The sequence below is a fragment of the Delphinus delphis genome, chromosome 12 (assembly GCF_949987515.2).
Source record: "Delphinus delphis chromosome 12, mDelDel1.2, whole genome shotgun sequence".
Lineage (NCBI taxonomy): Eukaryota > Metazoa > Chordata > Mammalia > Artiodactyla > Delphinidae > Delphinus > Delphinus delphis.
Genome location: NC_082694.2, coordinates 51,918,147 through 51,931,209, shown reverse-complemented (window position 1 = coordinate 51,931,209; position 13,063 = coordinate 51,918,147). Strand labels below are relative to the sequence as shown.

General features: G+C 56.7%; 1 protein-coding gene across 3 annotated transcripts in view; it reads left to right on the top strand.

The window, feature by feature from the left end:
* TTC7A (tetratricopeptide repeat domain 7A) overlaps positions 1-13,063 on the top strand; it is a 155,924-nt gene that overhangs the window by 132,748 nt on the left and 10,113 nt on the right. For all 3 annotated transcript variants that reach the window (XM_060026674.1, XM_060026673.1, XM_060026675.1), the window contains 3 exons: positions 733-830; positions 2,542-2,676; positions 8,441-8,643. In XM_060026674.1, coding sequence (XP_059882657.1) covers positions 733-830; positions 2,542-2,676; positions 8,441-8,643 — 436 coding nt within the window. The remainder of the gene's footprint in view (positions 1-732; positions 831-2,541; positions 2,677-8,440; positions 8,644-13,063) is intronic.

Sequence of the window (13,063 nt, the reverse complement as noted above, 5' to 3'; positions counted from 1 at the left end):
CGGGCCCCCTCTGGCTCTTCCGGGGCCACCCTGGCAGCCCCGGGGAGGGGGAACCTGAGGCAGGGAGCGGCATCTGGGCCTTCCTTCCCTGGAAGGTAGGGAGCTGCAAAACTAGGCTTCCCTTGGAAGCCGGTCCACAGTGCCTGTGGCTCTCTGCTAGACGTTGAGAGGGTAACGAAAAGTAGAAGAGGGAATAGATGGATAGGAGAGGTTCTCATCCTCGGCGTACGTGGTGCTGGGATCCACGCTGATGGAGAGCAGAGAGGGAAGGCAGCGTGAGGGCAGGGGAGCCACAGGAGGCCTCTGGATGGATGTTGGCCCTCGGGCTGGGTTCTAAACAATGCGGGGTTTGGGTGGACCGAGAAGAACGGCGAGAACATGCTTGGTGGCAGCGGCATGAGTAAGCATGTAGCTTTGGAAACAAGATGTGGCAGCGTTAGGGAATAGTGAGGGGGCTGACAGCCCCACAGGCACACAGCGGGCACCCTGTGCGTGTGTGTGATCAGGACTAACATGTCGGTTTAGCATCTGGGGTGAGCCACATTCTAGCATCCCAAGCCTGAGCTCCGCTCTGCCTGCTGCTCTGGTTGTCTCCATCCTTCCTAGTGGGCTTTGGCTCTGTTCTCGGGCCTGAACTCTTCAGCCCCAGAGCCTGCCTGGCATAAGGCTCCCCTCATTCTCCATGCCAGCCCCCTCCGCCTCACCGGGGCCTGGCCCTCCCTTACCTTCCAGAGGCCTGGAGAAGGATGGCAGCCTCGCCGAGGGCCTCACGCTGAAGAAGCAGAGTGGCATGCACTTGACTCTGCCCGATGCCCACGACGCAGACTCCGGTAAGAATGTGCCCTGTGGGCAGCCGTCCACGTGAGCCCGCAGCTCCCTCTCCCAGCCTGAGCATCTACCCGCCTGGTCAAACCCACCCCACCTCCTGCCAGCCGCTGTGCTAAGGGACCTGTGCTACCTCGGGCCTCTTTAGGGCCCATCTTGGCCGGATGGCTGCTGGCCCTGGGGCAGGAAGTGGGCAGCTGGTGTAGGCGAGCGAAGGACCCCACCCCCTGTGTGGGGAGTGAAGAGAGTGGGGGAGACTGGGGTGGAGAGGGCGCCGTGGAGCACGGAAACCGTTTCCCCTTAGGAAAGCTCCAGGCCAAGGTCTGCCGTGATAATGTCCACCGTAGTTCCATCGAGTAGAAAGGAAGGGCTGAGCTTCTGGTTACAACTGCAGACCCAAAGCTGACTTGTTTCCTGGAAAAACTCATCCTGACGTCCACGACTTGTGACATTCAAACAAGTTGGGGCTCTGCAAACTTAACATGTTTTAACCCAGGACCTGATTAAAGCAAACACCTTCCTTAAAAACACAAGCAGAATTAGTCACGGGAATGGAAGCATCAGGGAGCTGTGTTTGGTGGCATTGCTCATCTTTTCCACTCCTGTGGCGGTGAACCAAGTTGTGCCTTCGTTGTCAAGTGATGGAGCTGATTTCCAAAGCCACGCCCAGCACCTGACTTGAGAGGCAGGTCTGAGGATTGCTGGGCTGGACGTGGAGCTGCGGACGCCAAGGAAGCAGTGGTGACGGAGAGTGTAGCTCCCTTGCAGTTAGAGAGGGAAGGATCCTGGACAAGGTTATTAGGACTCTGTATACACTCGCCTTATAAACTGAAATCATCTGTGGTTTGCCCTGAGGTCTCCTGAGTTTACTGGAGCCTCTACTGCCTCTGAGAGAGAGGGAAAAAAGTGCTCGCACTTCACCTGCACGTGAATTGTAAATGTCAACGGCTTATATATCCCGGACGGGGACCCATGTCACTCTGAACTGCCACATGGAGAAGTTCTCCAGAGGGCACAGGGTCTGGCCTGAGCTGCTGCCCAAGGATCCTTCACAGCCCAACCGCCAATGGGACCTTTCTATCAAGAAATAATAGGCACTTGTGAAAACAGGAAGTAAAAATGTAAAAGGAAGAAAGGAAAAGTCGTCCGTCAGTTCATCACTCAGACCTTAATAAATGGCCTTTCAGACTTGCGGAAACATGGCCATATTTTCTTGTTTGTAAAAATGTGATCATACTCTTTTGCAATCTGCTTCTTTTTACCAAACTCTATAACGTCAGCCTCTTTCTGCATCGATACCCATATTTATGCATCGTTATTTTAATGACTGCATAGTCTTGTATGATTATACTCTCACTTATTTTTAATCAATCCCAGTTGGCAGACAGTCAGGCCATTTCTGTCTTCGGTATCCCAGGCAGTGGTAGAATGCCCGCAGTTGCCGACATTCATGGTGTTCTTCCCTAGTGATTAACTCCTAGAAGTGGGCTCACCGCCTGATTGCCCCTCAGAAAGCTCCTCTCTCCGGCCTGGGTGAGGGTAGGAGGTGGGCCCCTCCTAGTGCATCTGTGCGCTGTTTAGCGGCTGCTGGGCCAGGCTGCCCTGCCCTGACACGGCGTGCCCTGTCGGTCCCGAGGGGCTGCGCAGCCTCTGTCCTGGGGCCTGCGGTGGGGCACTCGGACTCTGTGGCTCAGCCCCTCCCACCTTGCTCTGCAGGTTCTCGGCGGGCATCGTCCATCGCAGCCTCCCGGTTGGAGGAGGCCATGTCGGAGCTGACCGTGCCCAGCTCGGTTCTGAAGCAGGGCCCCATGCAGCTGTGGACCACGCTGGAACAGATCTGGCTCCAGGCTGGTGAGTGTCCCCAGCCCCCTGCCTGCAGGCCACCAGGGCCCCCTCTGGCTCCTCCGGGTCTGCCCTGGCAGCCCAAGTTCGGGGAGCTGTGTCCTGAGGAAAACTAGTTAGGACTCAAACCCCCGAGAGCTCATGGGAGAGCTAGAGCAGAGGTGAGATGTGCTGGCCCCAAGAAAGCGAGGCCTGGTGGTCAAGTTCGTTGAAGGCAGAGGGCTAGTAACCCTAGGGTTGCCGTTCGGGTGACAATCTCTCTTAACAGCTAGTGGGCACCGTTGCCACCATGGAGTTTGAGGGTCTGTTAGTACTGGGGAGGCCGGCGGCTTCAGAGTTGCACGGCTCACTTACTGCCTGTCCTGATCTAAAATGAGCTAGTGTGTGTCAAGCAGTTAGCACATAGGAGGTGCTCGGTAGATGGTCCTGGGCTTCTGTCGTGTCCACTATAGTGACGGTAGAGGCAGAGGCAGCGTGGTACCCCCAGCGGTGAGGTTCCTTGATGTTTGGCTAAGGGATGCTGAGGAGTGACTCGCTGAAGTGATAGAAAATTTAATCCCACAGTGGTGTGAGAGGTGGATTAGAGTGAAAAAAGAGAGAATCAAGGCCGGAGATGTACCTGAATGAGATAGAGTGGCAGCTTCAGAAGAAAGAAGGCGGCGGTAGGATAAGTGGAATCCTAAAAATGCACCAGGCCAACACGCTCCCTTGACCCAGGAGTGAAGCTCCTCACCTCTTACTGATTACCCTCCTATCTGCCCCGTCTCCAGCAAGGGGGTGGTGCCGATAGCCCCGAGGGCAGATGGAGAGGAGGCAAAGTAGATATTCCCTTCCTGGGACCTGCGGATTTTGCAAGTCAGAGTTAGAATGTGCTTGTTGATTGAGGAGCTAAGGTTCCGCGCTGCATGGATTTCACATATGGACACATTAGTATGCAGGACGCCCCCGCTCTCCCCTCCACAGGCTCTAAATCTGGGGGGAAAAGTTGGACCAGGATTCACAGAAAGACTAGACCGGGAAGCATGTTAATAATGCAAATATTGCCCCAGTTAGCACATCAGGCTCACTTAGGATGCCAGGGATATGGGGCTGTGCTCCACCGTCAGCTTGTTACATCTGAAGTAGGAAGAGGAACTTTGAAAAATCCAGAGGGATAACAAACAAGGCCTTAGTCTGGTTCAAGATAAATTGCATCCCAGTCTGTTTTGGCAGTAAGTTCCGTCATTAACCCAGTCTTAGGTTAGTTAACGTTATATCCTTCATCTCCCAACTGTCATTCTCCTCCCCTCCCTCTGCAAGCCTCTTTCCCATTCCAGTCTGATGTGAGAAGCCTCACGGAGGGTTTCCGCCCGAGAGATGAGTTTCAAAAATGTTGCCTCTTTGCCAGTGGGTTCGTGTGAAAATGGGAGAGGCATCCGGCCCCATAGATGCTCCAGGATCCTGAGTGTCAAGAGATGCCTTCCAGAAGGGCAGGATGGCCCACCTTTCTCTCTCACTGAAGCTCATGTCTCTGGGAGCTAACAACATGCTAGAGAGAGGGAAATAGGTGTCGGGAGAGTTCCCCTGCCCTGGAGGTCCAGGGGCTCACAGGCGGCTGTGGGCTTCCCCTGGGTCAGGGGAAGTTAGCCCGAGTCCCAGCTCCCAAATGGCAGGTCCACACTGTCTGGGCTGCCCTGGCTCTTCAGGTGGCCCCGAAGGTGGAAGCTACCCCTGCTGTCGGCCGGGCAGACTGGGGACCTGGGGTCGGGCAGTCAGGGCTGTGTCTAAGAGCGTATTTATTATAAAGATACAGTTGAGACGGAAGCTACGTCTGGCCCTTGGTCCGACAGGCTCCTCTAATTCTAGTTTCCTTCTTTCCTCCTCATTCTTCCCTTATCTTCCTCCACGCTCCATTCTTTCCCAGCTCCCTGCCCTTCTCCCTCCGGCCTTCTGTGCCCGCTTCCCATGGCCTCTTTTCCTTTGCTCCTGCCTGTCCTTCTTTCCTCCTCTCTGCCCGTCAGCCCCTCCTCCTGAGTCCATGAGGAGAGCGCTCCCGGGGCAGGAAGCCGGGAGCCCAGGCCCGTGCAGCCCTGACATCTGTGTGGCCTGAGGAAGACGGTGCCCCTCGCTGCATCCCAGGGATGGAGGGTCTCAGACCAACCCGAAAAATCCCTTCAGACCTTTGCGTTCTCTGTGTTACTCTCCCGGCCTTTCTCCCTTCCGGCCCCCTGCTCTTCTCTCTCATTCCTCCTCCCCCACCCTTCCTTCTCCTTTTTTCTGGGCATCCATATGTCCTGAGGGTTTGCTCCATGGGGAACTGCTTATTTCCTTTAGGGGACAGTTTGGGGGACCCCTCCTGGGGCTCAAGGTGTATTCTTTTTAGGGTCTAACCTTCTCTCCTGCCCTGGGGGCCCCTGCCCTTTTAGCTCGGGTGGTCCCCCTTCCTTTCTGGGGCCTCACGGAGGGCCTCTAGGAAGCGCATCTCCCCTGGCGAGGCCCCTACAGGCCTTAAGCGGGGCCCTGGGCCCTCCCTCACCCTGCTTCTCAGCTCAGCAGCAGCGAGCGAGGCCTTCCTTCCTGCAAAGAGGGCTCGGCACTGGCAAGACGGGCAGGAAGACTGCAGCCAGCGCTGGGTGCAGGGTTAGATCAGGATGCCTCAGAAAAACATCATAAAAGGGACTGTTGCAAAGCTCCAGGGAACAGATGTTTTCCATTTGGGGCCTGCTGAGAGAAAGCACAGAGGAGGGTGGGTGGAGAGGATGGAAGGAAGAAGAAAAGCCGAGACAGACAGACAGACAGGAGAGGAGGTCAGGAGCGGGCAGAGAGGGAGACGAGAGAAGTGAAAATCGGAAGGGAGGGGGAGAGAGAAGGAACCAAGGGGATCAGAGAGCGGCCTCTGACACGGAGCGGGCAGCAGGGCCCCTGTTTGCTGGAGGGGTGACCTCGACTATGAGAATTCAAGGGAAACCCAGTAACAGTGGTTGCTCATCCAGCCCTGGCCAGGGGAGGCCGGGATGGGTGTGGGCACCTCGGGGCCCTGGCAGCCAGGACTGGGACGTAGAGGATCGGGCAGTGGGTGGGCACCGTGCCACGCGGCTCCTGCTGCAGCCGAGGCCGGCTGTCTGGGGAGCACCAACTGCCCAGGGACGCTGAGGCTAGGAAAAAGGGGTGCATTGCAGCCCCCAGACCTGTGGGCCTGTGTGTAGGTCAGGGACCCCGCCCTGGAGGCTGGGCCTGCCAGGCTATCCATAAAGCGGCCAGGAGCCCTCACTTCTCTGGCTCTGTTCCGTGTCGTCTGGTTTCCTGCCTAACTGGTAATGTTCATCGGAGCAAAGCAGTCCTACCTATTTTTCAGGGTATGTTCTCTGGTGTGGGCCCAGGACAAGGCCCAGGGCCCCGAGGAAGAAAGAAGGTGGAGGTCCCTATAATTGAAATCTGTTGATGTGAAGGCACTGTGAAGAGTTCCCAAGGGAGGGACCGGGGCCAGCCTCCAGAGATGGGGCTCAGGAGACAGGGCAGCAAGTTGTAAACAGCTTAATGAGGCGGGCCAGGACCAGGTGGGCAGGTGGGCCAGGCCTGGGGAGGGTCAGCTGGGACAAGGTCCAAGGGAGTGGCGAGCTGGCCTCTGAGCTCAGCTCCTGGCGATGGAGGAAGCAGCCCCAGGGGCTGGTGCAGGACAGGCCTCCCCACGCCCAGCACTCACACCACACACTTCCTTCTGCTTCTCCCTTCTCCTCTGTGACCCTGAGAAGTCCTGCCGCAGGGGGTCCCAGCCCTCCACATCAGCACAGCCTCCCTTCTCCTCTCTGCCAGTCCAAGTGTCCCTGTGCCTTCAGGCCCTGGCTCAGATGCCGCCTCCACCAGGAAGACTTCCCTGACCACACCAGCACAGCTAGCCTGACCCCGTCCGAGCGCCCAGAACACTCAGCGATGGCACTTGTCACTCCGCTGCCCTCGGTCACTCCAGTGGCTTGGTGGCTCAGCTGCTCTGCTTTCCCCTCCTCCTCATGGGAGGGCCAGGCACACGGTCAGTCCTCAGCAGCTGGACATCGGACCCACGTATGAAGGCAGCCGGCGGAGAGCCCCAGGCGGCAGCTCCGGAAGGGAACACAACAGCAGAGCAGAGGAGAGCGAGGCCGAGATAGCCAGCCCTCCCTGCCGGGCCCCAGGTTCAAAGCCCACCCCTCCTGGCCTGGCCTTCCAAGCTTTTCACCGTAGGAATCTCCAGTTCAGGCCGTCTCTGAGGACAAGAGCCTGTGCTTCTCTCGCACCTTATCATGGGAACCTGGCTCCTCTGAGTTTAATTAATTCTCTGATTCTCCCAAATTCTCTACTCCAGAAAAGAGAAAGAGTACCCTGCTCAGAATGCCTTCTGCAGCATTCAAGCTACTTTGATTACAGTGGACCTTAGGCCACATTCATGCTGAGTGCCCCCTGTGCTGTGTGCTACAGTCAAGGCCTTAGGCCTCCTTCCTGCTTCTTGTTGGAACCAGAAGACGGGCTGCCTGGGCCCAGGTCTTCCACCTTTTCTGGGAGCTTTCTTTGGGGAGTCTGTTATCCGCCCTCAGCCCCTGGACCTAATCTGAACTCGTGTAACCTCAGCTCTCGGCCTGTGCTGGGAACAGCTCTTGGCAAAGCCCCCAGCCAGGCTCTGCTTGCCCTTCTGTGCTCCCTCCCATCTGTGCGGGGCAGCCGGGCCCGCGCTGCCACGAGACGAAGGCTGAGTGGGCTGCGAGGCACCTCCGGTGCTCCGCGCTTCTGAGGGTGCCTCCAGTAGGTGTGTACCTGTGCAGCGTGGGTTTGAAATGCACGTCTGTGTGGGTGGGCCCGCAATTGGAGAAACTGCCCTATTTTCTACTGATCTGGGGGAAGAAGGCAAACTGGTTGTGGGGCGGATCTTCCCCACCTGTTGGTTGAAGGGCGTGTGCATCCCTGATTCCTCTCCATGCGACAGAAAGTCCCAAGTTTGGAGGGAGGCCAGGAGCTGCCCCTTCCAACCGAGGGACTGGGGTGAGGCCCCCCCCCCTCAGCCTGGGGCACGGGAGAGTCTCCCTCCCAGACTCCTGAGGATTAAATGAGAGGAGATGCTTGCTTGGCCCACGGTCAGCTCTCAGTAAGTGCAGGCGGGTTTGTAGCTCCTCAGCGTGAGCCCCACCCCTGCCCTCCACGGGCGCTCCCTGGGCCTCCTTCCTCCCACCCCTCCGTGGTAGCATCACTTGGCTGTCCTCGTCCTGACCACGCAGGTGGATTAGCTCTTTAGTCAGCAGCCCTCCTTGGAAAGCGACCTCATCTGCCTCCCGCCCCCGTTCCCAGATACGTGATGAATAGGTGAAGTGACGGGACAGAAGAGTCCCCCGAGCAAATGCTTAGCTGCAGGGGATCCCACTCGTGCCCCCACTGCCAGGCTCTGAAGTCAGACAGCCCCCTGCAAACCCTGGCTCCACTGCTTACTCTCCCTGTGGCCTTACGCGAGTTCCTCACCTTCTCTGTGCCCGTATCCTCCTCCCTGAAGTGGGTAATAGAAGTGCATTGTTCACATAGGGTTTTGTGAGTGTTGGTGGAGTCGGACCGCGTGTAGCACAGAGCATGAACTTGACACAGAGTGAGCGCTCAGAAACCACGGCCTGTGCTACCGCCGCACCCCAGAGCGAGCCAGTCCCATGCTGGGTCTCGGTGGGGTGGTTTCCATCACCCAAGACCAGTTCCTAAACTCCGGGGGCTGATGGTCGGATGCGGGAGGGGGCCGCTGCCTCTGACTTTTCCCACCGCCTCACCTGCCCGTCTCGTTTCACAGCCGAGCTGTTCATGGAGCAGCAGCACCTCAAGGAAGCAGGCTTCTGCATCCAGGAGGCCGCGGGCCTCTTCCCCACATCACACTCGGTGCTCTACATGCGGGGCCGGCTGGCCGAGATGAAGGGCAGCCTGGAGGAGGCCAAGCAGCTGTACAAGGAGGCGCTCACGGTGAACCCCGACGGCGTGCGCATCATGCATAGCCTGGTGAGTCAGCCCCACACCCGCTCCGGAGGCCTCGGGGCCCCCTCCCTACCCCGCAGCCTCCACTGCCTGCAGCGCCTTTCTGCCACTGTTCCCTGCTGTCCTTCCTGCTCTGCTGGGAGAACAGAGACTGTTCTCTGTTCTTGTAGAGACAGGCCGTCCCCCTTCAATCAGAGCCTGCCTAAGGGGATGAGGAGAATTGGTTGATTCTTGGTGACTCCCTTTTGCTGTGTTTCTGTCAGGCGATCTAGCCCCAGAGGTTTTCACTGTTACTCATCAGGTCCCTGCCCTGGAGACTCTAGGCAGATACCAAAATGCGTTTTTTCGGGGGTCCCCAGGCCCTCCCTGATCACGGGGCTGCCTTGCCCTTTTGAGAGGAGCTCTATGCCTCCTTGTGGGATTCAGGCGATGTTTTGGGGTGGGCTGTCATGTCAGGCCTGACTCAATCAAGCACACATTGAGAATGGCCTCGGGGTGCTAAGAGGGGCCGGCAACCCCTAATCCTAGGGCACGGAGCCCAGGACTTGGGTGCCCAGGGCTCGGTGACTCTCCTGTGGGAAGGTTCAGAGGCTGGGAGCAGGATGCTGGTGCTTTTGTCCTGGCCTTGCCATTCTCTTCCTGGGTGATCACGGGCAAGTCAGCCCCTTCTTGGAACCTCAGTTTTACTCACCTGTGCAATGGGGATTCTCTGGTCCAGGAAACATCTAACAGGTGGTATAGCATACCCTAAGGAAGACTGTTTTTCTTCGCCTTCCTTATCTGCTTTCAGAGAGCAGGTATCAGGATAAATGTCGTGATTGAAAGTGTACAGGCCTGCATATGCACAGTGATTTCTGAAGTATAATTTAGGAGCCCGCAGCAACACAGTCTTTCCCAGTCCCAGGGTCTGGGTTCCACCTCAGATGTCTCACTTTGAGAGCTCTCTGAGGAGAATGGCCGTGAGGGTGTCACTGATGTCTGCCCCATGGAGAACACAGAAGCATCAGGAGCATGGCTCCAGGTGGCTGAAGGATTATCATTGACAAAAGGGGTCGCTTTGTTCGTGAGTAGAAGCTACGAGGAGTTAGATGTCAGCTCAGTGTCAGGAAAAACGACTTAACTCTTGGCATAGTCCAAGCACAGACTCATGAATCAACTGGTGAGGATGTTGCCCAGAGAATGTAAATGTCACATGTGGGAGGAGCTGGACCAGGTCATCTTCATAAGGTCCTTGCTAACCCTGAGAGTCCTTGAAAACAGACCAGTACGGAGATTCCCATCTCAGCCTGATCTCTTAAAGGATTTCTAGCTCAGGCCCACGTAGCAACAGCTTGGCCTGGTCTAGGTTCCCTCCACATGACGCCGTGTTGCCTTCCCGTCGGCTCAGCAAATGTTTGTTTTTTGCAAGGCACATCCTCCTTCCTCCCACAATTCAGATATTAGCTCCTCTGATAAATGCCTCCCCGGAGGTCACATCCAGAAACTTGATTAGGGATCTGGGAGGGGGGATGTGGGCTCTGTCGTTAGGCCTGCAGGCAGGCAGACGGCTGCCTTTCCCTGTGCTCGTGTATATGAGCCTGCCGTCTCGGTCTCGAAAACCCGACCAAATCCAATAACAAGTACAATTTTGAAGCAACATGTACCATTTTTCATTTATGCTTATTATTGTTTGTAGCTATTTTCCTAAAACTGAAGCAGTTTGCAAGGGTGGGTTTCCATGGTAACTGAATAAGTTGTCCGGAGTGGCTCCCTGCAGATGTTTCTGAAAAGGTCCCTTTTCTCTTCCTGGGGTGCCTTGCTGATTTGATATAATCGGAGAAGGGACTGCCCACTGTTAAGTTACAAGCAACCAGAGGGGCAGTCGGCTCCAGCGTGGGCAGCCCATCCCCTTTCCACACTCTGTGTTCCTGCCAGCATCCCACACATATGCATAAAGAATAGCAAATTTCAAGCCTGGGGAAGACTTACTAAGCACTGTTTTCCCAAAGACATGCGAACACTTTGGCTCGTTGGACTCCAGTGTTCCCTGAGCTAAGTGTCTTCCCCGTACAGTCCTCAGACTCAGGACATCTGGAATCTAATCCCGGCTCTGGCCCTAATTCACTTGGGTGATTTAGGAAAAGACACACTTAACTTCCATGCTCCTGATGTCTCCTTTTATAAATGAATAACGAGCTTCATCGTTACTAGACCAGTGTCGTTCTAATCAAATGAGGTGACGCATGTGAGAGTGCTTCTGAAAGTCTGCAGTGCTATATCAGAAAAGACAGAACACGCCACCGCCACACCGTCCAGTCCCTCGCCCGGGACAGACGTCGCTTATCGGTCACAGCATTTTTTTCCCACTGAGCACAGATGGGATCTTGGGATCTTTTTCAGCATGGTGTACTGCATGATGGGAGTCACTCCCCGTCGGTCTAAGTCAGCTTGGCACTTATGTAAGGGATTCACAAATCCCTTAGATTTGATGTGAATCCCTTAGATTCACAAATCTAAAAATAGTAGCGCATAAGAGAGACACAGCAGTCGTCTCAGCGTGAGGCTGCTGCATCCTTGGAGAACTATCCAGAAAAAGGAATATGGAGGGGAACTGGTAGCACACCCCCACTGGAGTCGTTGCCAAGGCAGGTTCCCAGGGAGGACGTCCTGGCCTTGCTATTGCCACTGTGGCTCTTGGAGGACATCGGCCTCTGCTAGGCACGAGGGGAAGGAGACACAGCCCTCCCCTGAGAGCACGGCCACCCATAGCCTGGTCTGGAAGAGCTCTGGGCTCCTCAGTGAGCCCTCTGATATAGTGGCTGAGTCCCACGCTCTGAGTTCCGGAGAGAGGAGGGCAGAGATGCACTCAGTGAGCTGTGTGGGTGCCCGGTTCTGCCCTGCAGTTCTTGGGCAGGATGGTCCAACACCAGGGGGCCGGCCTTGTGGCCTCTCCCGGGCTTTGTACATGGGACAGGAGATCTGGAGACAGGCTGGAGAAAGCCTCTAGGAGGGGAGAGTTGTTGTTTCCAGGAGCCAGGGTTCAGGCTTCCAAGAACATGAACTTCGGCCCAGAAGCATATTCTCTGCTCTTCCTGTCCTTCTGCCCTCCCGGCCCTGGATGTGATGGGGACGTTTCCATGGTTCCAGCTCCACCCTGGGCTCAGCTCAGGCTTTTCCACCCAGATCAGGCAGGAAAGAGACACGTCTTTGGCAGTGCTGTGTCAGCAAAGAGTTCCCGCCGCGCGCACAGCAGCGTCCCTGAGGAGTCTGTGCCGTCAAGCCCCGATCCTGCAGGCTGCCACCTCCACCAGGCTCAGGGATGGCCAGGTGGCTTTGGGAGACTGCCAGGTGTGGAAAGAGAAAGACATGCTCTCTGCCAATGGAAATTCCCAGTGAAATCCCAGGAGCAGGTCCCGACAGTCTCTGCCAGCTCTGTCTCAGCCTCCCCTCTAGGTAGCCGGAAACCCCACTCACTCAGCCTGGCTGCTCAGAACTTAATTTACTGGCAGAGAATCTAGTTAAGAAGGGGAAACCTGAACTTTACCTGCCTGTCCCTGAGGAAACCTGAGAAAGGAAGCAGGGTCCTTCCCAAGATCAGCAGAGGAGTTGTCCCTCGGGTGACGCTGTTTTTCAGAGAAGGCTCCATGGGCTTGGCCGAGAGGGGACGTCCAAAGGAACAGAGATGCTTAGGGAAGGCAAGGAGCCCAGGAGTGGCTGATGGAGTCATCAACTCCCTGAGAACCCTCCCAAGAGGGGGCTCCTTGGAGGTAGGTCACCTGACCTTAATGGCAGGAGGGTCCCCAGCCCTGGCCACAGGCTGCCTCACTCTCTCCACCCTCTCCTTTGAGGTAGGTCACCTGACCTTAATGGCAGGAGGGTCCCTAGCCCTGGCCACAGGCTGCCTCACTCTCCACCCTCTCCTTTGAGGTAGGTCACCTGACCTTAATGGCAGGAGGGTCCCCAGCCCTGGCCACACGCTGCCTCACTCTCTACCCTCCACTTGCCTGAGCCGGGACTGTGGATGTTTGGTGCAGACTGTCTCACTGCAGGTGGTAGCTTGAAAGCCTCAGCCAGGAGTGGGCAGGTGTGGCTGCGTCCCTGCCATCTGTGTTTGTGGTGGTTGGCGTCCCGCCCTCCTCTCCCAGGGACAGATCCTGGGGGGTAGTGGTTTCCTGGCCCCTCTCTGGGCAGGCTTCGTTGCTCTTCACTGGCCTCTGCCCCTGGTCATGCTTTCTTCTTGGGACAGGGCTTTAGCTCCTGCTGCCCCCTCTCCCCAGAACCCTTTCCACGTCGGACACCCCAGCAGTAGGGGGAGACAGCCCTGCATGAGCTTTGGCTCCGGTCATGTAATTCCCAGAGATGTGATTTCTGAAGCAATCCTGGCTGCGTGACCCGGCCTATCCTCTCTCCAGATGCCCCTGGAAAGACAGGAAGACAGTGTTTCTGTCATCTGTTGCCCCATGAT